The sequence below is a fragment of the Grampus griseus genome (genome assembly GCF_964374135.1).
Source record: "Grampus griseus genome assembly, chromosome: 7".
Lineage (NCBI taxonomy): Eukaryota > Metazoa > Chordata > Mammalia > Artiodactyla > Delphinidae > Grampus > Grampus griseus.
The window spans coordinates 109745072-109771236 of NC_139001.1; the positions used below are offsets into that span (position 1 = coordinate 109745072).

Below are 26165 nucleotides of genomic sequence, written 5' to 3' on the forward strand. Positions count from 1 at the left end.
TCAACACACAAAAATCAGTTGTATTTCTATATACTTGCAATGAACAAGACAAAAGCAAATTGTAAAAGCAATTCAATTTACAATAGCATCAAAAAGAATAACGTACTTCGCAATGTAAAATGATGCAGCCACTATGGAAAGTAGTTTGGTGGTTCCTCAGAAAGCTAAACACAGAATTATCATATGATTCAGAAATTGCACTCCTAGATACATATCCAGAGGAACTGAAACCAGGCACTTGAACAGAGACTTATATGCCAATTTTCGTTATAGCATTATTTATAATAGGCAAAATTTATAAACAATCCAAGTGTTCACCAGTAGATAAATGGATAGAATAAAATGTGCTATGTACATATAACAGAATATTATTCAGACATAAAAATGAAAGAAGTTCTGATGCCTGCTACAACCTGGATGAATCTTGAAAAGCTCATGTTGAGCAAAATAATGCAGACACAAAAGGACAAATATTGTATGATTCCATTTACATGAGGTACCTAAAAATAGGCAAATCCACAGAGACAGAAAATAGTTTCGAGAATACCAGTGGTTGGGGAAGGGGGAATGAGGAGTTACTGCTTAATGGTTACAAAGAGGTAATGAAAACATTTTGGAAATAGTCGTGGTAAAGTTTGCATAACATTGTGAATGTAATTAATGCCACTGAACTGTATAGTTAAAATGGCAAATTTTATGTTATGTATTTACTACAGTTAAAAAGTTAATAATGTAATATATCAAAAACCAATGAATTATATACTTTAAATGGGTGAGCTGTATGGTATGTGAATTGTATTTGTCAAGCTGTTTCAAAATAAATAAATAATAAGTACAATATTTAAAAAATCAATTGTATCTATATAGTAGCAATAAGCAAACAAAAAATGAAACCAAGAAAGCTGTTCCAACTACTCAGCCATAAAAAAGAATAAAATTTTGCCATTTGCAACAACATGGATGGACTTGGAAAGTATTATGCTTAGTGAAATAAGCCAGACAAAGACAAATACTGTATGATATCACTTACGTGTGAAATCTAAAAAATAAAACGAACTAGTGAATATAGCAAAAAACGAAAAGAGACTCACAGACACAGAGAACAAACTAATGGTTACCAGTGGGGAGAGGGAAAAGGGGGGCAAGACAGGAGTAGGGGGTTAAGAGATAGAAACTACTTTGTATAAAATAAATAAGCTACAAGGATATATTATACAACACAGGGAATATAGCCAATATTTTATAAGTGTATGAAGAATAGCCTTTAAAAATTGTAAACCATTATGCTGTACACCTGAATACTGTAAATCAATTATACCTCAATAAAAAATTATAAAATAAAAAAATAAAGCTAATCAAAGGGGCCTGCCACAAATATTTTTGCTACATAGACCAGACCGCAACATTTTTCCTACACTTACTAATGCCAGTAATTATGTGTCAATGGCAGGAAGCTGTAATGACATGAAGAATCTACTACAATAAGGATTATGTCTTATTAAAATCTGTAATAACCAAGGGGCACAGAAAAAAACTGTCTTCCTCTGGGCCTGACTGTATTTCTGCTTGAATGTGTTAAGTGAGTTGTATAATAAATTAACAATAGTTAATATTAAAAAAATAAAGCTATTCCATTTACAGTAGCATAAAAATAATAAAAGTTAGGAGTGAGTTTGACAAATGAAAAACTTTTACTCTGAATATTATAGAACAATTGAAAGAATTTAAATTAGAAGTAAATAAATTCTAAAATCAGTCCAGGTACACAGATCAGAAGACTTCATATTAAGGGGGGCAAATTTTTCCCAATTTATCTATAGATTCAACACAATACCTATAAAAATCCCAGATGACTTATTTGCAGAAATTGACAGGCTGTTCATAAACTCACCTGGAAATTCAAGGGGCCCAGGACAGCCAGAACAATATGGAAAAAGAGTTCCAAAATGTAGAACTCACAATTTCAAAACTTATGGCAAAGTTTTAGTAAACAAAACAGTGTGGTAGTGGCCTAAGGCTAGACCAAGGAATAGAACTGAGAATCCAGAAATAAGCCTTCAAAATGACAACTCACTTATCTTTGACAGATGCCAGGACGATTCAATGGTGAAAGAATAGTCTTTTCAACAAATGGTGGTGGAAACACTGGCTAGGCATGTGCAAAAGAATGAATTTGGATAAAAGTCCTAGAAGAGAACATAGGCAAAACATTCTCTGACATAAATCATAGCAATGTTTTCTTAGGTCAGTCTCCCAAGGTAATAGAAATAAAAGTAAAAATAAACAAATGAGACCTTACAAATCAAACTTACAAGCCTTTGTACAGCAAAGGAAACCATAAACAAAACAAAAAGACAACCTATGGACTAGGAGAAAATATTTGCAAACAATGTGACCAACAAGGGCTTAATTTCCAAAACATACAAACAGCTAATACAATTCAATAACAAAAAAACAAATAACTCCATCAAAAAATGGGCAGAAGACCTAAATAGGCATTTCTCCAAAGAAGACATACAGATGGCCAACAGGCATATGAAAAGATGCTCAACATTGCTAATTATTAGATAAATGCATATCAAAACTACAATGAGGTATCAACTCACACTAGTAGGAATGGTCATCATTAAAAAGTCTACAAATAACAAATGCTGAACAGGGTGTGGAGGATGTGGGTGTGTACACTGCCAGTGGGAATGTAAATTAGTGCAGCCGCTATGGAAAACTGTATGGAAGTTCCTCAAAAAACTAAAAATAGAATTGCCATATGATCCTGCAATCCCACTGCTGGGTATATACCTGGAGAAAACTATAATTCAAAAAGATACATGCATCACAATGTTTACAGCAGCACTATTTACAATAGCCAAGACATGGAAACAACCTAAATGTCCATGAGCAGATGAATGGATAAAGAAAATGTGGTATATACCATAACTCCACAATGGAATATTACTCAGCCATTAAAAAAGAATGAAATAATGCCATTTGCAGCAACATGGATGGACCTAGAGATTTTCATACTAAGTGAAGTCAGACAGAGAAAGACAAATAGCATATGGTATCACTTATATGTGGAATCTAAAATATGAGACAAATGAACTTATCTACAAAAGAGAAACAGACTCAGACAAAGAGAACACACTTGTGGTTGTTGTGAAGGGGGAGGAGGGATGGATTGGGAGTTTGGGATTAGCAGATGCAAACTATTATATATAGAATGGATAAACAACAAGGTCCTACTGTAGAGCACAGGGAACTATATTCAATATCCTATGGTAAACCATAATGGAAAAAAATCTGAAAAAGAATATATGTATGTATAATTGAATCTCTTTGCTCTACAGTAGAAATTAACATAACATTGTAAATCAACTATACTTCAATTAAAAAAAAAAAGAATGAAGTTGGACTCCCTACATCACATCAGATGCAAAAATTAACTCAAAACAGATTCAGCTCCTAAACAGGAGTAATGGTTATAGGGCGCAGGGCTTGTTTTGGGGGCAATGAAAATACTCTAAAATTGACTGTGGTGACGGATGCACAACTCTGTGACTATGGTAAAAGTCACTGAATTTCACACTTAAAGTAGGTGAATCGTATGTTATGTGAGTTATATCTCAATAAATATTTAAAAAAATGAGATGAAAGATTATCACTACTGTACCTACAGACATGGAAAGAATAATAAAGGAACACTAGGAACAGCTCCATGCCCACAAATAACTTAGACAAAATGTTCCAATTCCTTGAAAGACAGAAACTACCAACACTGACACAAGGAGAGAGACAATCTGAATAGGCCTATGTCTATTTAAAGAATTGGATCAATAATTAATCATTTCCCAAAAAGAAAAGTACCAAGTCCAGATGTTTTTACTGCTGAATCTGACCAAACATTTGACGAAGAAATTGTACCAATTCTCTACAATCCCCTCCCAAAAAGAGAACAGAGAGAACATTCCCTAACTCATTCTATTACCAAGACACTGAAACCAGACTTAAGGCATGTACGAAAAAGAAAGCACAGACCAGTATCTCTCATGAACACAGATGCAACTAAGTGTTGGCAAACTGAATCTAACTATGTGTAAAAGGAATTATACACCATAATGAAGTGGGATTTATTTCAAGTGTGCTGGTTTGACTGGCTGGTTCAATAGTAAAAAATTAATTAATGTAATCTATCATACCAACATGCTAAAGAAGAAAACTCGTATGATCATATTAGTGATGCAGAAGAGCATATAACAAAATCCACCATTCATTCTATGATTGAAAACTCTCAGCAAACTAGGAAGAGGGGAGAACTTCAACTTGATAACGAACATCTACAAAAAAACCCTGCTGCTAATGTCATACTTAATGACGAGAAACTGAACACTTTACCCTTATGACTGGGAACAAGGCAAGGATATTCCCTCTTACCACTCCTACTCAACACCTTACTGGAAGGCCTATCTAGTCCAATAGATAGGAAAAGGAAATAAAACCTAAACAGATTGAGAAAGAAGAAATAAAACTGTATTTGTTCACAGATGGAATTACTGTTTACATGGAAAGTCCTGAAGAATCAACAAAAAAACTTCTGTGAATACAACAACATCACAGCACACAAGGTTAACAATATATAAATGTGGACTGCTTTCCCACATAACACCAGAAAACAATCAGAATTTGAAATAGAGAATTCCCTGGCGGTCCAGTGGTTAGGACTCCAAGCTTTTACTGCTGAGAGCCCAGGTTCAATCCCTGGGGTTGGGAAACTAACGTGCCGCAAGCAATGCGGTGTGGCAAAAAAAAAAAAAAAAAAAAAAAAGTACCATTTACAATAGCACACACACAAAAATGAAATAATTAGGTATAAATCTAATGACGTACAGGCTCTACATGAGGAAAACTACAAGACTGATGAAAGAAATCAAAGATCTAAATAAATGAGGAGACAGTCCATGTTCACAGACTAGAACACTCAACATTATTAAGATGTCAATTCCTTCCCAACTTGACCTTAGATTTATGTAATCCTAGTCAAAATTCCAGCAAGGTGTTTTATAGATATTAAGATTCTAAGATTTACATGAAAAGACAAAAGACCTAGAATAGCCAACACAATACTGAAGAACAAAGTTGGGGAACTCATACTCTCAACTTAAAAACTTACTGTAAAGCTACAGTAATCAAAACAGAGTGGTAAAAAAAACCAAAAAAAACCCCCCAAAAAACAGAGTGGTACTGGCAAAAGAATAGGCAAGTAGATCAATGGGACAGAATACAGAGCTCAGAAATAGACTTCCACAAATACAGTCAACTGATCTCTGGCAAAGGAGCAAAGGCAATTTAATTAAGAATAGTCTTTTCAACAAATGATTATGGAACAATTGGACATCCATGTTCAAAAAAACCCCGAAAACCAAAACCCAAAAAACTTTACACAGACCTTACAACTTTCAAAATAATTATCTCAAAATTGATAATTATAGCCTAAAAGTAAAACACAAAACTATAAAACCACTATGACAAAACATAGGAGAAAACCTAGGTGACCTTGGGTTTGGTGATGAGTCTTTAGCTATTATCCAAAAGCACAATTCATGAAAGAAAAAACTGATGTTGTACTTTATTAAAATTAAAGACTGCTCTTCAAAAGGTACCACTTATTAAGTAAATGGCAACATAAGCTACAGACGGAGAAAATATTTGCAAAACACACATCTGAAAGAGGACTGGTATCAAAAATATATAAGGAACTCTTAAAACTCAATCAGAAAACAAACAAGCTAATTAAAATATGGGCAAAGATCTGCACAAATACTTCATCAAAAATGATATGAAGATGGCAAATGAGCATTTGAAAAAATGCTCAACACCATATCGTTAGGGAACTGCAAATGAAAATAATGAGAAACCACTACACACCTGTTCGAATGGCTAAAATCTAAACACTGACAACACTAAATATTGACGAGGATGTGAAGCAACAGGAACCCTCACTCATTGCTGGTGGGACTGTAAAATGGTACAGCTGCTTTGGAATATAGTTTGGAAGTTTCTTACAAAACTAAACATGGTTTTACCTTATGACTCAGCAATCACACTCCTAGGTTTTTACTCGACTGATTTAAACCTGAGATTCCACACGAGAAGCTGCATTCAAATGTTCACAGCAGCTTTACTCGTAATAGTCAAGAGCTGGAAGCACCAAGATGTCCTTCAGTGGGGAAATGGGTAAACAGACTGCGGCATAGTCACAGGGCAGTAAAAAGAAACAACTTAGGATACATTTAACACATGGAAGAACCTCAAATTATGTTGAGCAAAAGAGCCAGACACAAATAAGTACATACTGTGTGATTCCATTCACACGAAATTCAAGAACAGACAAAACTAATGGGTGTGGGTGGGAGGACACAGGTGTACTTGACTACAAAGGAGCTCCTTCTGAGGTTACAGTAATGTCATGTATCTTTATCTGGATGTTAGCCATGGTTGTATATGTGTCAAAATGCACAAAACTGTAAATTTAAGATTTGGGTATTTTACTCTCTGTAATTACATCACAATAAAACTGATTATTTGGGAGGGAAAAGTCAAGATAGTGGTTATTTTAGGGAGAGGTAGAGCGCTGTGATTGGGATAGAGCATTCTGTGGCTAGCGAAGTTCTATTTCTTACTCTGGGGGACCATTTCAAAGTTGTTCTTCTTTTAAGAACTTACAAAGCTATACATTTGTTTCATGTACTTCTCTTTACCTGTGCTGTATTTTACATAAAAAAGTACAAAAACTTAACATCCTTTCAAAGGTGTCCATTTCATCACAGGTTGGGCTGGACTATATATAACCTCTAAATAACTTCTAAACTCTAAAACTGTGTGATTCTATATTATTACTATGATAAAAATCAATGAAAATATTCTAAAGCATTTTCTATTTAATGATCTTTTGAAATACCTAGGTTTAAGAAAATAATATGAAAGATTTTCTAGACCACGCAGATGGATTCAAACTGTTTCCCCAGGGACTTCCCTGGTGGTCCAGTGGCTAAGACTCCCCGCTCCCAATGCAGGGGGGCCTGGGTTCAATCCCTGGTCAGGGAACTAGATCCCCACGCTGCAACTAAGAGTTTGCATGCCGCAACTAGGACATGACTCAGCCAAATAAATAAATAAATATTAAAAAGAAAAACAAAACAGAAAAACTTTTTCCCCCAGGTTTATGTTTAATTTTCTACTGTAAAGAACAGAAACCATATCGACGTCCTACCTCAAATATATTTTTAATTCTTTCTCATCTTTAAGTATGTGAATGATAGTTTTCTGGACCAAGAGCCACTGGGTGTCTGGACTTCTCAGCACTATCTCCTGGTCATAAATCCCTGGAAAGTACAACCAACATAAAATCACCAATTAAGGTGTGTGCTGACATTTATCCATACAAAGGACAGAAACGTACAAAGTAGCTGTGTCTGTAATAACCAAAACCTAACAACCTGAATGTCTTTCCACAGGTGAATGCAGAAACAACTTGTGGAAGGAATATCCATATCCATACGATGGAATGCTTGCTACTCAGCAATAAAAGCAATGAACTATTGAAACAAGCCACATGAGCAAATCTCAGCATAAATTTCCATTATGCTGAGTAAGAGAAGCCAGACTCCCTCCCTCAAAAAAGAATATACTGTGTGATTTCGTTCAAATGAAATTCCAGAAAATGCAATCTGGAGTGACAGAAAGCAGATTAATCTTTGCCTGGAGATGGGGGGTGGTGAGGCAGGGAGGGGTGAGAGGCAAGAAATCACAAAGAGGCACAAGGAAAATGTGGGGTCTGATATCTTCACTCTCTTGATCGTGGTGATGGTTTCATGGGCATATATGTATGTAAGATCTTATCAGACTGTATACTTTAAGGTGCTTTGTTTTTAAATAATGCTGTACACACATATAATTCATCTCCCCCTCCACCCTCTCCTATCTTCTGATCACATTGTCCTCATAAGGTGAGGGAAAACAGAAAACACCACCGTTCTAACCTGCACTGACAGCAAAGTTTGTACTGACAATCTTCCTTTGACCAGGGTTATCGAAGTTTTGTTTAAACAGAGGTAACAATTCTTTGAGACAGAATAGGTCTATAAAGCAGGATCCAAAGTACCTGGGTCCTGTCCTTCAGAGCCAGCACATCACATATACCTGGGCAATATGCACAGATGAGAAATGGAGGCAAGGAGCCCTGTGCTAGCACAGGCACTATACTGCACACAACACTAAACCGGCACCGTCTAGTACACAGTCAGTAATATCTTCAGGTTGAAACACTCTAGTGAAGCAGCCGTGACTGTTCCGAGGACCTCTTTAGCTTATGCCATGCAGGCCATGTGGCCTAACCGGGGGAAGGCTGAAAGCCTGCTTTGCTTCTCTCTTCCCCAATCCTACAACAGATGAGAGTTTACCATCCCAGTTCGAGGAAGGCTGTCCCAGGAGGGCCATCTCTGGTCCCAAGGACTGGATCACTCGGCATAGACTCCTGTCTCAGATCTGTGCAGGTCAAGGCAAAAAGCAAGGCTGGGCTTCCCACTTGAGCTAGTTCACAGGAAGCAACCTTGTAAAGAAACTCCACTCTCCTGGAAGCTCTACCCCTAATTGTCCTATAACATGACCAATTTCTATCTGCAGTGGGATACAAGGTAGTCTCGTATTTAAGATAACCAAAAGCCAACAGGCTTCACCATCTGTGACATCTTCAAGATACGAGGGTAAGTGGAACTCTATGTGGAACAACAAAACTTTAACAGAGTAGACTCAACAACGTGAGAGAAACTACAGTAGGGTAAACACTCGAGCGATGTGCAGTACAGCACTGATTAACTTATAAAAAGATGTAAACTGCTTCTGTACAAAAACCTCTTTGAGTCCTTTATTAACGTTTGGAGATGTGTGGTACATACAATCAACAGCATCACACCAGCTACAGAAGTACAGGTAACCAAGAACGTACTTCAGAACAAAGATCTCAGAGCAACTTACGGTGCTGCCTGCTCCGAACCTCCACAAAAACCCAACTCTGACACACGCAGGACAGACAATATAACAATTTCACTTTGAAATGGTTCTTTAAAAAAATGACAAGAATCGATAGTTCAAACCCTTTAAAGTGAGATGTGGCAGGTCTCTCGGTGCCATGGCACTGCTTTAGAAGGCCAGCGTGGGCATCTGAAGGTCAGAGTAAGGACCGACTGGGGTGAAGGGAAGAGGTTCGATTTTCAGCGTAGAGAGAGAACAGATGGTCTGAGTGGATACTTTCAGTCCAGGCTCAGTATGGGTCCTGCAGGAATCCAGCAGATAAATACAGTTTATCAACTGGAAGGCCGAAAAACGCCAGCCAGTCACTTGTGTCACCGATTCCAACTGGGAGACACTGATGCATCAGGAATCATGGACGACATGGTAAGTCTAAGAGGGAGACGCCTGAAAGAAAGACTGGAGTCCACTGTGTCAGATCAGCTCCGATCCTTCTGTGTCACTGGATGCTGTGGGCCCCTCTGCTTTCGAGCATGAGTTAAGGAACGCTGTCTTAATTTCAATGTTCTGCTTTGAAAATAACCAAAGCCCTCCCCCACCCCCAACACCATTCTTCATAAATTCTGTTTCCAAAGTCCTGATTCGGGGTCTAGACTTTTTCCTTTCGCTTCAATTTTGACACCTTCTTGACAGTCCCATTCTTATTTAGAAGCTTCAGGACACGATCTTTGTGATCTAAAACCTTAAGCATGGAGTCTCTGGCCTCACTGATTTGATCCATCACAAGTTTACACCTCTGCATATTCCCCTGAAACAAAAGACATCACATCGTCAGTAAGTAATCTTCGGAACAATGTGGCTTTTAAAGAACTTCTCACCTTTGGATTGAGCCATTTTGAGGCTTTCACACAGAAAAAAGGTTTTAGTGTTTCTTGACAATGCAGGCTGAAGTAACAGGTTTTTACTAAAGACATTAGTGGACGAGAGAGGGAAAGGGAGACGTAAGGAGAGGGAAAGGACTCCTTCAAACCTGTATTAGTTCATTTATTCGGTGTAAATCATCATCAGTTGCTGCTTTTTTCTTTGGGATGATCCCTTCTTGTAGGTTGGTGAGTCTTTCATAAACATCGTGTTCTAGATTTGTCTGCAACAAACAAGAGGGAGGGCGTCATGACCTCGGAGATACTTCTGTCAAACTCAGGCAAACAACCCACCCTGAATCACCTGCGTAAACTGGTATCGGATCTGTTTGGGTGATAAAATCATTTCTCCCAATGACTAAGATGCAGTAAAGAAAATTGATCAACAATTTACATTACAATTTGCCATAATTCCGAGTCCATCTTCCAGGATAACTTTTGTTTTTAAATTAGTTTATTTATTTTTGGCTGCATTGGGTCTTCGTTGCTGCACACGGGCTTTCTCTAGTTGCAGTGAGTGGGGGCTACTCTTTGCTGGGTGCGTGGGCTCTAGGCACTCAGGCTTCAGTAGTTGTGGCTCACTGGCTCTAGAGCGCAGGCTCAGGAGTTGTGGCGCACAGGCTTAGCTGCTCCGCGGCATGTGGGATCTCCCCGGACCAGGGCTCGAACCCGTGTCCCCTGCATTGGCAGGTGGATTCCCAACCACTGTGCCACCAGGGGAGCCCCCAGGATAACTTATTTATTTATTTGTTTGTTTGTTTGGTCGCACCACACGGCATGTAGGATCTTAGCTCCTCGACCAGGGATCAAACCCGTGCCCCCTGCAGTGGAAGTGCAGAGTCTTAACCACTGGACCGCCAGGGAAGTCCAAGGATAACTTTTACATTCCGCCAGGAATTCACAATCCCTCTGGAAAACAAGCCTGTAAGTTTCAGGGAATATGCTTTTATGCTACATAAAAACTGGCCACGGCACTACTTGAAAAACAATACTCATGAAAGACAGTGTTCTTCAGATCATTGCTACTCCAAACATGGAAAGACTTTGTGAGGTTTTTTTTTTATTTTTATATTTTGCGGTACGTGGGCCTCTCACTGCTGTGGCCTCTCCCGTTGTGGAGCACGGGCTCCGGACGCGCAGGCTCAGCAGCCATGGCTCACGGGCCCAGCCGCTCCGCGGCATGTGGGATCTTCCCGGACCGGGGCACGAACCCGTGTCCCCTGCATCGGCAGGCAGACACTCAACCACTGCGCCACCAGGGAAACCCGAGGTTATTATTTTGATCACCTCCTCTTTACCTTGTTGAAGGAAGGATTCCCGCCTAGGGTTATGGAAAGGGCTGAACACCTAACACATTGGACAGAAGAGATCAACAGCAGTTTACTAGTCAGTATACTCACAGCCCAGGGGAAGAGGACACCGCACACCACGCACGGCCACATGGGGGCTGCACTCCATGACAAGCAGGGAATGGAGTGAAGGAGTAGGGGCTGTAGGAGGCAGGCACTGCAGTATCAAGAGGGAGCGGTGCCCCCTGGTGCTCCCGGGAGGATGTCACCGGCTTATCTGAGTATCGCAAGCTGGCAGAGAACTGAAGCCCACTATTCAGGAAGAAGTGGGAACTGTGCCTGGTCCCCACGACAAGGAGCAGCGTGAGGAGGAGGAGCTTACACAGCTGGGTCATCTGACGCCCCCTCTTTTTCAGATGTCACGGCAACAGGTAACACTGAACCTTAACTGTACATCTTACAAACTTAAGTTGTTCAGTATATTTCACTTATGGGGACCAAAACTAAGATATATTTAGATTACAATTACATCCATCCACAGAATAGGTAACAGTAATTATAATATCACACAGCACACATAAAAATTCTACCATGACCCACGTTAACTGGGAACGTTTCGGAATCACTCTAAAGAAAACGTTCTATGAACCCAGACGTTTCCAGCATCCATCCTTCTTTTCAGCAGGGCGTAACAACTGCTAGAGCGCCACCTACCAGCTGCAGCAACTGGGCAGCACAGAGGTGAACCTTCCAGCCTTGGGCACGACAGGATACTCCTTTCTGATTAGCTATTTCCTGCAGCATAGCTTTCTTCTCCTCTGGAACCATTAAAAAAAAAAAAAGAAGTATATTTCAATTTTTATAGAGCTAAAGTCATTTGTGTTCAAGCCACTACCTTATTAAGAACTTTACTTAAATATCTTTAAGTCACTGAAAATACAAGTCACAACATGAATAAAAGCTCTTTTTGTCCACACCAGAAGAATTCTTTACAGACCTACTGTGCTAATCTAGTGAGTTCAAAAGAGAGTAAGTTAGTACTCTAAACTCTTAAATGAAGGAAATGGTCTTTAGTGGGTTGGAGCCTTGCTCATGTGTGAAGCTTGCCAGCATGTGGAGAGTTTGGGCATGAAGCTTAGAAGCTCCGTGGTGTTATCTAGATCTTGGAGAAGTCACAGGGCTCCAACCTGAGTCACATTTAAATGTAAGTAGAAAAGTCCAGTAACCAGCACTGTAGTAAAATAAATAGGAATTGTATCATTTGGACTGGGGAAAGAAACTAGGATTGAGGGGTACCTGTCAAAGGTGAGTTTAGCTGTATCTGTGAAGTTTTCATATCACTGTTTAACTAGGACTTAAAATGTAATTACATAGTACATGGATAATTAAAAAACATTTTTTTAATTAAAAAACTTATTTTGTTATTTTAAAAATTAATCTCGAAAAAACCCTACCTATATGTTTGTCAAAACTGATACAGTATACAATGCCAAGACCAAACTGGACCGTAAATGATGAACTTTGGGTGATACTTGTATGTCAGTTTAGGTTCAGCAGATGCAACAAATGCACCACTTGGTGGTGGTGTTGACGGTAGGGGAGGCTGTGCATGTTCGGGAGGGGGTGGGGGTGGGACATGGAATATCTCTTTTGATATGATTGTGAACCTAAAACTGACGGACTTTACTTCTCAGAGCAATTAAAAAAAACCTCTGTCTACTAGACAAATATTAGCATGAATGGGATGAAAGAATTTTAACCTTTTTGAGAGAACTGTAGATTCACATACAATTGTAAGGAATAATACAGGGAGATCCCGTGTACTTTTTTTTTCCACATCTTTATTGGATTATAATTGCTTTACAATGTTGTGGATCCTGTGTACTCTTTATCCACCTTCCCCCAGTGGTAAGATCTTGCAAAACTACAGTCAATATCACAACCATGACACTGACAGAGTCCACTGACCCTATTCAGATTTCACCAGTTTTAGATGGATGTGTATATTTCATTACGAGCATTAAAAAAAACTTTTTAGTTTCACAGAAGTTGCAAAGATAGTCTAGAGATATATCTGGTAAGGGACCTGTATCTAAAACATAGGAAGAATTCTTACTACTCAATGATAAAAAGACAAAACAATTAAAAAGGGCAAAGGATCCCAAAAGACATTTCTTCCAAAAAACATATACAAATGGCCAACATCACATGAAGATATTCAACATCATTAGGCATTAGGGAAATGTAAGTCAAAACCACGTGAAGTACCACTTCCGACCCATTAGGGTGCTGTAATAAAAAAAAGAGACAGTGCTGGTGAGGATATGGAGAAATCCGAAGTATCCTCATGCCCTGCCCGTGGGAAAAATGTATTTACTTTGGGAAACGGTCTGGGAGTTGCTAGAATGTTAACTATAGCTAGCAAATAACCCAGAAATCCTATTCCTACGTATATGTCCAAGAGAAATGAAAACAGATGTTCCCACAAAAATGTAGACACATGGGGCTTCCCTGGTGGTGCAGTGGTTAAGAATCCACCTGCCAATGCAGGGGACACGGGTTCGAGCCCTGGTCCGGGAAGATCCCACATGCCGCAGAGCAACTAAGCCTGTGCGCCACAACTGCTGAGCCTGCGCTCTAGAGCCCACGAGCCACAACTACTGAAGCCTGCACGCCTAGAGCCCGTGCTCCACAACGAGAGGAGCCACCACAATGAGAAGCCCGCGCATCGCAACAAAGAGTAGCCCCTGCTCGCTGCAACTAGAGGAAGCCCACGCGCAGCAATGAAGACCCCACGCAGCCAAAAATAAATAAAATAAATTTATAAAAACAATGCAGACACAAATGATCACAGCACCATTATTCATAATAATCAAAAAGTGGTAACAACCGAAATGCCCATCAAGTGATGAATGGATAAATAAAATGTGGTATATATCCATAAAATAGAAGATTATTCGGCAGGAAAATGGAATGAAGTACTCACACATGCTACATGGCTGAACCTTGAAAACATTACACTACGTGGAATAAGCCTGTCACAGAAGACTGTATAATACATGATTCCGTTCATAGGAAATGTCCAGGACTGGAAATCTACAGAGATGGAAAGCGGATCAGAGGTTGCCTAGGGCTGGGGGTATAGGGAGGAGTGAACATGGCAGGACTGGGAAGGATGGCTAAGGGTCGTGGAGTCTCTTATTGGGGTAATGAAAATGTTTTAAAACTCACCGTAGTGATGGACGTGCAACTGTGAACATACTAAAAATCACTGAATTGTACATGTTAACAGATGAATTGTATGCTACATGAATTATAGTGCAATAAAGCTATTACTGGGGAAAAAAGACAGTAAAGAGAGGTCAGGTATTTCTCCTTCACCACTGTCTACATCTTAATAACTGTAGTACAGTATCGCACCCAGGGAACCGCCACTGATGTAAAGTGAGTACACGCCATTACATCATTTTACTGACGTGACTGCCACCGCAATCGAGATTCGGAACTATTGCATCACCAGACATCTCTCCTGTGCCACAGCTTTATGGTCACACCACCCCTGCCCCATGATTAACCCCCAAATCCACTCATTTGTTCTCTATCTCTATAATTTTGTCACTTAGAGACTGCTATATAGATAGAATCACGTGATATGTCTTCTTTTTTTTCTTTTTGGTATGTGTCCTCCTAAGATTAGCTGTTTCCACTAAGCATCAGCACAATGCCCCTGAGATCCATCTAGGCTATTACATGATCAATAGTTCTTTCCTTTCCATTCCTGAGTAGTATTCAATGGCACTATAGTTTGTTTAACCGTTTGACGTCATTTGTATTGTTTCCAGATTTTGGCTATTACCAAAAAGTTGCTATGAACACCTGTGTACGGATTTTTGTGTGAACACAGGTTTTCATTTTTCTGGGATAAACGCCCAGGAGTGCAACTGTTGGGTCATATGGTAAGTGTATGTTTGGTTTTTATAAAATTTTTTTTTTTCCAGAGTAGCTCAGCAATGTATAAGAGACAACTGACTTGTGATATGACAGTGTTCTTCTAAGCTGCTTCCCCAGTGAAACTGGGGAAAACTTTTAAATAACACTAAACCTCTGGGAAAGGTCCTAAGGGCAAAGAGCAAAGCAGAAACATCTACTCAAGCAAATCTACGAAAATGTGGAAAGAACAGGAAGTCTGTGGTATTTAAACCAAGACCGCTCCCTCTCTCCTCTCTCCAGTTGAGAGGCGGTGACTCCATCCCAGATTGCTGCATCCCAGCCCACAGAGCCCCCTCTCCGCCAGCCGCTAGGGAGATGGCTGTCCTCCAAGGAGAAGCGAGACATTTCTCATCCTGCTCCGTGCTCCCTGCTGCTGAGGCCAAGTCCCGGGCGAGTCGAACTGACGTGGGGGCTCCCTTCTTTTGCTCAACCCCACTTGTGGGATGGAGACTGTACCTTAGGCAAGGCGTGCTGAGAACACTGGGGCCCCAGGAGCCCTTCTCCTGGCTTGTTAAATGGTGGCGTCACATTAGGAGAGGCAAACCAAGCGGACATACCCCAGGCTACTCACTCCTCTTCCCCTACCCTGAGTGCTCACCTCCTAGAGCAAGGTGTTACTCGGAGAAAAGGCTGTCACTGTCCCACTCCCACCTCCAGAGCCCTAGGCTCAGAGATTCTGCCTGGAGGGAGAAACAGGCCATAGCACAGGAAGCTTCTAATCTCTTCCCAAAGGAGGTGGCTCCATTTTCAACAGAGTACGCAAGTTCATATGCTCCCCAAAGCAGCGGAGAGTGCAGTCAAAGTGGGAGGAAACGGACAGACCCAGTGAAAGGCGCGGCCTAGGCTGTGGGCTGACCAGTTTTCAGGAGAGAACAAAGAGTAAGACAGCTGGCAGGAGCTCTCCTGGGGGCAGAACAAACATCAAACACTGACCTCAAAACCATTCTGGCAAGGAGCTACAATACGACTGGATTAGTTTGCAGAGGAATTTGTGTTTAAGGTCAAATTCCAGTACTGTGTTCTAGGAAATCAAATGGCAAGCAAGTAGTGGGGTTTATCAGCTGGATGTAGTCAGGGAAACAGTGGGGGAGAACCGTACTAATGCCACTGTCTTCCCAGGTGACTGTGGGCACCCAAAGCTGTGCCTCCCCAAGGAGTAATGTCAGAGGCTTATTAACACTTGGTGGTGTTGGCGGGGTGCAGGTGATTAGACTTCACTAAAAGAATCCAGCCAGTCGCTAAACAGATAAACAAGCAAACAGCAAATAACTATAGTGGGTCTTGGAAGAGATGGGGAGATCAGTGCCAGGAGTTGCTACAATATAGTATCTAGAATGTCCAGTTTCTAACAAAAATTATGAGGCATGCAAAGAAACAGGAAAGTATGACCCATACACAGGGAAAAAGAAACAGGCACCAGAAACTGCTTGAGAGTGACCAGATGTCAGATTTATCAGAAAAAGATTTCAAAGTAGCTGTTATGAATAAATTCACAGAATGAAAAGCATGAGTGAAGAAGTAAAAGAAGGTATGATGATCATGTCACATTAAATAGAGAAAATCAGTAGAGAGACAGAAATTACTTTTTAAGAAAAGAACCAAATGGAAATTCTGGAGTTAAAAAGTACAGTAAACAAAATGTTAAAAATCTACTAGAGGGGCTCAACAGTAGATCTGAACTGGTACAAGAGAATTAGTAGAGTTGAAGACAGAGCAACAGCACTGAAGAACTGAAGGGAGAAAGAAATGAAGAATGAACAGGGCCTCAAAGAAACATGAAACACCATTAAGAGCACCAAAACATGTATAAAGGAGTACCAAAAGGAAAAGAGAGAAAGGAGGAGAAATATTCAAAGAAAAAATGGCTGAAGACTTCTCACATTTACTGAAAACCAATAAACTATATATCCAGGAAGCTCAAGGAACCCTAAGTATGATAAATGCAAAGATACAAATAGACATATTATAGTATTATAAAAATGTTGAAAGTCAAAGTTGAGAAAATCTTCAAAGGAGCAAGACAAAACATGATGCATCATTTACAAGATAACCCCAATAAAATCAACAGCTGACTTCTCTAGAGAAACAATGGAGGCTAGAAAGCAGTGGGATAACATTCAAAATGCTCAAAGGAATGTATGAGAGATCTAGTTTCTCTACATCCCCACTTGGCATTATCAGTATTTTTAACTTCAGTTATTTTGGCTGTGCTGCGTGGCTTGTGGGATCTTAGTTCCCTGACCAGGGATTGAACCCTGGTCCCCGGCAGTGAAAGCGCCAAGCCCTAACCACTGGACTGCCAGGGAATTCCCTAATTTCAGTTATTTTGGTAGGCATCTCAATTTAAGTTCCTCTAATGGCTAGGGATAAACGCTTTTTAAAAATTAAATTTTACTGCTTTCTGTTCCAGAATCCAGTCAAGATACCACAGTACATTTACTTGTCGTGTCTCCTGAGACTCCTTCTGGCTTGATGGCTTCTCAGACTTCCCTTGCTTCTGATGACGTTGACAGTTTTAAAGAGTACTGGTTAACTATTTTGTAGGATGACCTTCTAGTTAGATTTGTCTGATGTTTTTGTTAGGATTAGATAGTGGTTAATAGATTTTTGAGAGGAGACATAGAGAAGTACCATTGTCATCACTGCCTGAGAAGGGTACGTATTATTACATGATTCATTACTATTGAAATTGACTTTGATCACCTGGCTGAGGTGATGTTTGTCACATGTCTCCACTGTAAAGAGAGAGAGACACCCTCTTCCACACTGCACACTTTGGAACAAAGTCTCTACATAGCCCACACTTAAGGACCAGGATTTATATTCCCTTGGACATCTTCTCAGGTGCTTGCCATCCATGTATCTTCTTTGGTGAAATGTCTCTTTATGCCTTTGTCCATTTTCTAACTGGATTATTGTTTTTATTTACTGTTAAGTACTGAGAGTTCCTAATATATAATCCTAGACATGAGTCCTTTATTAGAGATGTAGTTTGCTAATATTCCCTCCCAGTCTATAGCTTGTCTTTTCATTCTCCTAATAGGGTCTTTCACAGATAAAAAAACGTTTTATGAAGTCCAATTTATTGTTTTTCTTTTAGAGATGGTGTTTTTGGTGTTATGTCTAAGAATTGTTCACCATGCCCTAGGTTTTGAAGACCTTCTCCTAGGTTTTTTTCCTAAAAGTTTTATAGTTTTACATTTAAATCTATTATCCATTTTGAGTTAATTTTTGCATGAAGTGTGAGGATTAGGTTGAGGTCCCCCCTGCCCCCACCAAACATATGGATGTCCAGCATTATCTGTTAAAGAGACTCTCCTTCCTCCACTGAATTCCTTTTGCACTTTGGTCAAAAATCAGTTGGCCATATTTGTGAGTCTATTTCTGCATTTTTTATTCCATTCCTGTCATCAATACGTCTATCCTTCTGCAAACACCATGCTGTTTTGAGTACTGAAGCTAAAGAAGATTTGGTAAGAAGATTTCTGTTGTTTTTCAAGATTATTTTACCTATTCTAGTCCCTGTGCCTCTCCACATAATGTTTAGAACAAGCTTTACTAAGTTTACAAAAACCTCTGTGATTTTGGTAGAAATTGCAGTAAATGTATTGGTCAATCTAGGGAGAACTGACATCTTTGAGTTTTTCTAATCATGAGTGCTGTATGTCTCTTTATTTAGATCTTCTTTCATCAGCATTTTTCAGCTTTCAGCAAACATGTCCTGTACATGTTTTGCTAGATTTGTACCTGAGTATATCACTTTGGGGGGAATAATTGTAAATGGCATTATGCTTTCAATATGTTTCCACAACATTCCAGGTATCTAAAATTATAATTGATTTTTTTCATGTTGATATTGTAGCCTGTGACCTTGCTGAACTTATTTACTAGTTTCAGGGTTTTTTTTGAGATTGTCTATGTAGACAATGATGTCATTTGCAAATAGTTTTATTTATTCCTTTCCAACCTGTATAGGCTTCTATCTCTTTTTTCCTTACTTTATGATGTGGCTAGAACTTCCAGTTCTATCCTAAGTTAAGAGTGGTGACAGAAGACAGTCTTATCCTTTTGCTAATCTCAGGTAGAAAGCATTCAGTCTTTAGCATTAAGTATAATGTTAGCTCTAGTTTTTTTGTAGACTTTTTATCAAGTTGAGGAAGTCTTCCTCCTTCTCTATTTTTGAGTTTTTATCATGAAAACGTTTTGAATTTTGTCAAACAAATTTTCTGCATTAATTGATATGATCATGTGATTTTTCTTTAGCTTCTGTTGTGGGTTGAACTGTGTCCCTCCAAAAGATGTTTAAGTTCTAACCCTTGGTACTTGTGAACGTGATCTTATTTGGAAGAGGGTCTTTGCAGATGCAGTAAGAAGTCATACTGAATTAGGGTGGTTCTAAATCCAAAGAGTCAAGAAACACAGGGAGGAATGCTCTGTTGGAGACGGGGGCAGAAACTGGAGTAATGCAGCAGCAGGCCGAAGAATAACTAGGGTTGCTGGCAACCACCAGAAGCTAAAAAGAGGCAAGGAAGGATTCTTTTCTACAGCCTTCAGAGAGGGCATGATCCGGCTGATACCTTGATTTTGGACTTCTGGCCTCCAGAACTATGAGAGAATATATTTGTTATTTTAGGCTATCCACCTTGTAGTACTTTGTTATGGCAGCCCTAGGAAATTAATATAGCCTGTTAAAAACAGTGAATTACACTGATTTTCAAATGCTGAACTAACCTTGCAGAGCTGTAACAAATCCTACTTGATCAAGGTGCAAAATTCTACTTAGATATTGCTGGATTAAATTTGCTAACATTTTGTTAAGAATTTTTACAACTATATTCATTAAGGAATATTGATATGTAGTTTTCTATATTTGTACTCTGTCTTGTTTCTGTATCAGGAAAATATTGGCTTCATAAAATGAAGTGTTCCCTCCTATATTTGAAAGAGATTGTAGGAAATTGGTGTTGATTCTTCTTTAAACGTTTGGTAGGGCTTCCCTGGTGGCGCAGTGGTTGAGAGTCCGCCTGCCGATGCAGGGGACACAGGTTCGTGCCCCGGTCCGGGAAGATCCCACATGCCGCAGAGCGGCTGGGCCCGTGAGCCATGGCTGATGAGCCTGCGCGTCCGGAGCCTGTGCTCCGCAGCGGGAGAGGCCACAACAGTGAGAGGCCCGCGTACCGCAAAACAAAAAACAAAAAACAAAAAACAAACAAAAAAACGTTTGGTAGAATTTCCCAGTAAAAGTATCTGAGCCTATAGAGTCCTCTTTGGAAGCTTTTAAATTATGGATTCAACTTATTTAATGGTTATAAGACTATTCAGATTGCCTGTTTCTGACTGAGTTTTGCTAGTATGTGGCTTTTAAGGAATTGGTCTACTTCATCTAAGCAGCTGACTTTATGGGCATAAAGTTGTTTGTAGTATTTCCTTATGCTTTTAATGGCTGCACAGTCTTAGTAATATCCTGTTTCCTTCTTTTTAAAAAATTTTTATTTCATATTGGAGTACAGTTGACCAACAATGTTGTGTTGGTTTCGGGAGTACAGGAATGTGATTCAGTTATACATACACATGTATCTATTCTTTTTCAAATTCTTTTCCCATTTAGGTTATTACAGCATACTGAGCAGACTTGCCTGTGCTACACAGTAGGTACTTGTTGGTTATCTATTTTAAATACAGCAGTCTGTACATGTCAATTCCAAACTCCCAATCTATCCCTCCCCACCACTCTTCCCTCCTGGTAACAATAAATTCGTTCTCTAAGTCTTTGAGTCTGTTTCTGTTTTGTAAAGAAGTTCATTCGTATGTTTTTTTCCCCCCACATATAAGCGAAATCATACGATATTTGTCTTTTTCTGTATGATATACTTCACTTAGTATGATAATCTCCATCCATGTTGCTGCAAATGGCATTATTTCATCCTGTGTAATGGCTGGGTAATATTCTATTGTATATATGTACCACACCTTCTTAATCCATTCCTCTGTTGATGGGCACTATGGTTGCTTCCATGTCTTGGCTATTGTAAATACTGCTACAATGAACATCAGGGTGCATGTATCCTTTCGAACCATGTTTTTCTCCAATATATACCCAGGAGTGGGACTGCTAGATCATATGGTACTTCTATTTTCAGTTGTTTAAGGAACCTCCATGCTGTTCTCCGTAGTGGCTGTACTAATTTACATTCCCACTAATAGTGTAGGAAGATTCCCTTTTCTCCACACCCTTTCCAGCATTTATTGTTTGTAGATTTTTTGACAATAGCCATTCTGACTGGTGTGAGGTGGTATCTCATTGTAGTTTTGATATGCATTTCTCTAATAATTAGTGAGGTTGAACATCTTTTCATGTGCCTCTTGACCATCTGTATGTCTTCTTTGGAGAAATGTCTATTTAGGTCTTCCGCCCATTTTTTGATTGGGTTGTTTGTTTTGATGACACTGAGCTAGCTGCATGAGCTGTTGGTAAATTTTGGAGACTAATCCCTTGTGAGCTGCATCACTTGCAAATATTTTCTTCCATTCTGTGGGTTGTCTTCTTGTTTTGTTTATGGTCTCCTTTGCTGTACAAAGCTTTTTAGTATAATCAGGTCCCATTTGTTTATTTTTGTTTTTATTTCCATTACTCTGGGAGATGGATCAAAAAAGATACTGCTGCAATTTATGTCAGAGAGTGTTCTGCCTGTTTTCCTCTAAGAGTTTTATAATGTCTCGTCTTACATTTAGGTCTTTAATCCATTTTGAGTTTATTTTTGTGTATGGTGTTAAAGAATGTTCTAACTTCATTTTCTGACATGTAGCTGTCCAGTTTTCCAGCACCATTTATTGAAGACTGTCCCCCCTCCACTGTATTGTACTATCTCTCCTCCATTGCCTCCTCTGTCATAGATTAATTGACCACAGGTGCATGGGTTTACTTCTGGTCTTCCTATCCTGTTCCATTGACGTGTATTTCTGTTTTTGTGCCAGTAACATACTGTTGTGATGACTATAGCTTTGTAGTATAGTCTGAAGTCAGGGAGCGTGATCCCTCCAGCTCCATTTTTCTCTTTCAAGATTGCTTTGGCTAATACGGGGTCTTTCATGTCTCCATACAAATTTTAAGACTGTAGATTGCCTTGGGTGGTATAGTCATTTTGAGAATATTGATTCTTCCAATCCAAGAACACAGTATATCTTTCCATGTGGTTGGGTCATCTTTGATTTCTTTCATCAGCATCTTAGAGTTTTTGGAGTACAGGTCTTTTGCCTCCTTAGGTAGGTTCATTCCTAGGTACTTTATTCTTTATGATGTGGTGGTAAATGGGATTGTTTCTTTAATTTCTCTTTCTGATCTTTTGCTGTTAGTGTATAGAAATGCAACAGATTTCTGTGTATTAATTTTATATGCTGTAACTTTACTCAATTCACTGATGAGCTCTAGTAGTTTTCTGGTAGCATCTTTAGGATTTTCTATGTATAATGACATGTCATCTGCAAAAAGTGAGTTTTACTTCTTCTTTTCCAATTTGGATGACTTTTTTTTTTCCTTCTCCGATTGCTGTGGTTAGGACTTCCAAAACTATGTTGAATAAAAGTAGCGAGAGTGGCCATCCTTGTCTTGCTCCTGACCTTCCAGGAAATGCTTTCAGCTTTTCACCGTTGAGTATGATGTTAGCTGTAGGATTGTCATATATGGTCTTTATTATGTTGAGGTATGTTCCCTCTATGTCCACTTTCTGGAGAGTTTTTATCATAAATGGGTATTGAATTTTGTCAAAAGCTTTTTCTGCACCTATTGAGATGATCATATAGATTTTATTCTTCAATTATTTGTTAATATGGTGTATCACATGGATTGATTTGCAGATATTGAAAAATCCTTGCACCCTGGGATAAATCCCACTTGATCATGGTGTATGACCCTTTTAATGTGTTATTGGATTCGGTTTGCTAGTATTTTGTTGAGGATTTTTGCGTCTATGTTCATCAGTGATATTGGCCTGTAACTTTCTTTTTTTGTGGTATCTTTGTCTAGCTTTGGTATCAGGGTGATGGTGGTCTCATAGAATGAGCTTGGGAGTATTCCTTCCTCTGCAATTTTCTGAAACAGTTTCAGAAGGATAGGTGTTAGTGCTTCTCTAAATGTTTGATAGAAATCAACTGTGAAGCCATCTGGTCCTGGGCTTTTGTTGTTGGGAGTTTCTTAATCACAGTTTCAATTTCAGTACTTGTGATTGGTCTGTTCATATAGGTGCATGTAGTAGTCTCTTACGATCCTTTGTATTTCTGTGGTGTCAGTTGTAACTTCTCCTTTTTCATTTCTAATCTTACTGATTTGAGCCCTCTTTTTTTTCTTGATGAGCCTGGCTAAAGGTTTATCAATTTTGTTTCTTTTCAAAGAACTAGCTTTTAGTTTTATTCATCTTTGCTATTGTTTTCTTCATCTCTATTTCATTTATTTCTGCTCTGATCTTTATGATTTCTTCTAACTTTGGGTTTTGTTTGTTCTTCTTTCTCTAGTTGCTTTAGGTATAAGGTTAGATTGTTTATTTGAGATTTTTCTTGTTTCCTGAGCTAAGATTGTATTGCTATAAACTTCCCTCTTAGAACTTTTTTTTGCTGCATCCCATAGGTTTTGGATCATTGTGTTTTCATTTTCATTTGTCTCTAGGTATTTTCTGATTGCCTCTTTGATTTCTTCAGTGACCCATTGGTTGTTTAGTAGCATATTGTTTAGTCTCCACGTGCTTGCGGTTTTTGCAGTTTTTTCTTGTAGTTGATTTCTCATCTCATAGCGTTGTGGTTGGAAAATATGCTTGATATGATTTCAGTTTCTAAAATTTACTGAGGATTGATTTGTGACCCAAGATGTAATCTATCCTGGAGAATGTTCCACGTGCACTTGAGAAGAATATGTATTCTGCTGCTTTTGTATGGAATGCTCTAAAAATATCAATTAAGTCCATCTGGTCTAATGTGTCATTTAAGGCCTGTGTTTCCTTACTGATTTTCTGTCTGGATGATCTGTTCATTTTTGAAAGCAGGGTGTTAAAGTCCTCCAGTATTACTGTGTTACTGTCAATTTTTCCCTTTATAGCTGTTAATATTTGCCTTATATATTGAGGTGCTCCTATGTTGAGTGAATATCTATTTACAACTATTATATCTTCTTAGATTGATCCCTTGATCATTATGTAGTGTCCTTCTTTGTCTCTTGTAATAGTCTTTATTTTAAAGTCTATTTTGTCTTTTATGAGTATTGCTACTCCAGCTTTCTTCTGATCTCCATTTGCATGGAATACCTTTTCCCATCTCTTCACTTTCATTCTGTATGTGTCTCTAGATCTGAAGTGGGTCTCTTGTAGACAGCATATATGCAGGGTCTTGTTTTTGTATCCATTCAGCCAGTCTACGTCTTTCAGTTAGAGTATTTAATCTGTTTACATTTAAGGTAACTATCAATATGTGTTCTTATTGCCATTTTGTTAACTATTTTGGATTTGTTATTGCAGGTGGTTTTTCTTCCCTTCCTCTTTGTTCTCTTCCCTTGTGATTTGATGCTGTGTTTGGATTCCTTTTTTGTGTATCTACTGTAGATTTTCAGTTTGCGGTTACCATGAGGTTTTGATATAGCAGTCTATATATAAATAAGATTGTTTTAAGTTGCTGGTCTTTTAATTTCAAATCCATTTCCAACATCCTGCATTTGTGCTCTCCTCTTCTCACAATTTTGCTGGTTTTGATATCATATTGTGTGCCGATGATTTCCTACCTTTACTGTATGTTTGCCTTTTACTGGTGAGCTTTTCCAATTGTAATTTTCTTGTTTCTATAGTAGTTTTGGTCTCTTCTTTTTCACTTAGAGAAGTTCTTTTAGAATTTGTTGCAAAGCTGGTCTGGTGGTGCTGAATTTTCCTAGCTTCTGCTTGTCTGTAAAGCTTTTGATTTCTCTGTCGAATCTGAATGAGAGCCTTGCTGGGTGGAGTAATCTTGGTTGTAGGTTCTTCCCTTTCCTCACTGTAAATATATCTTACCACTCCCTTCTGGCCTGCAAAGTTTCTGCTAAGAAATCAGCCGATAACTTCATGGGAGTTCCTTTGTATGTTATTTGTTTCTTTTCCGTTGTTGCTTTTAATATTTTTTTCTGTCTTTAATTTTTGTCAGTTTGATTACTATGTGTCTCAGCGTGTTCCTCCTTGGAATTATTCTGCCTGGGACGCTCTGCGCTTCCTGGACTTGGTTGACTGTTTCCTTTCCCATGTTAGAGAAGTTGTCAGCTATTATCTCTTCACATATTTTCTTAGGTTCTTTCTCTCTCCTCCTTCTGGGACCCCTATAATGCGAATGTTGGTGCATTTAATGTTGTCCCAGAGGTCTCAGACTGTCTTCATTTCTTTTCATTCTTTTTTCTTTATTCTGTTCCGTGGCAGTGATTTATACCACTCTGTCTTGTAGGTCACTTAGCCATTTTTCTGCCTCAGTTATTGTGCTATCGATTCCTTCTAGTGTAATTTTCATTTTAGTTATAGTGTTGTTCACCTCTGTTTGTTTGTTCTTTAGCTCTTCTGGGTCTTTGTTAAACATTTCTTGCATCTTCTCGATCTCTGCCTCCATTCTTTTTCCGAGCTCTTGGATCACCTCCGCTATCATTATTTTGAATTCTTTTTCTGGTAGGTTGCCTATCTCTACTTCACTTAGTTGTTCTGTGGTTTTTACCTTGTTCTTTCATCTGGGACGTATTCCTCTGCCCTTTCATTTTGTCTAACTTTCTGTGATTGTGGTTTCCATTCCGCTGGCTGCAGGACTGTAGTTCTTGCTTCTGCTGTCTGCCCTCAGGTGGATGAGGCTAGATTAGGCTTGTGCAGGCTTCCTGATGTGAGGGACTGGTTCCTGCCCAGTGGTGGGTGGAGCTGTGTCTTGTTCCTCTGGTGGGCAGGGCCATGCTCAGGAAGAC

At 39.1% G+C, this 26165-nt stretch overlaps 1 protein-coding gene across 1 annotated transcript in view; it reads right to left on the reverse strand.

The window, feature by feature from the left end:
* Nucleotides 1-8910: 8910 nt before the first annotated feature.
* SAP130 (Sin3A associated protein 130) overlaps nt 8911-26165 on the reverse strand; it is a 75428-nt gene continuing 58173 nt past the window's right edge. Inside the window, exons 19-21 of the mRNA XM_082658788.1 lie at nt 11948-12051; nt 10055-10168; nt 8911-9832 (exon numbers count right to left, since the gene is read on the reverse strand). Coding sequence (XP_082514914.1) covers nt 9674-9832; nt 10055-10168; nt 11948-12051 — 377 coding nt within the window. The 3' untranslated portion in view covers nt 8911-9673. The remainder of the gene's footprint in view (nt 9833-10054; nt 10169-11947; nt 12052-26165) is intronic.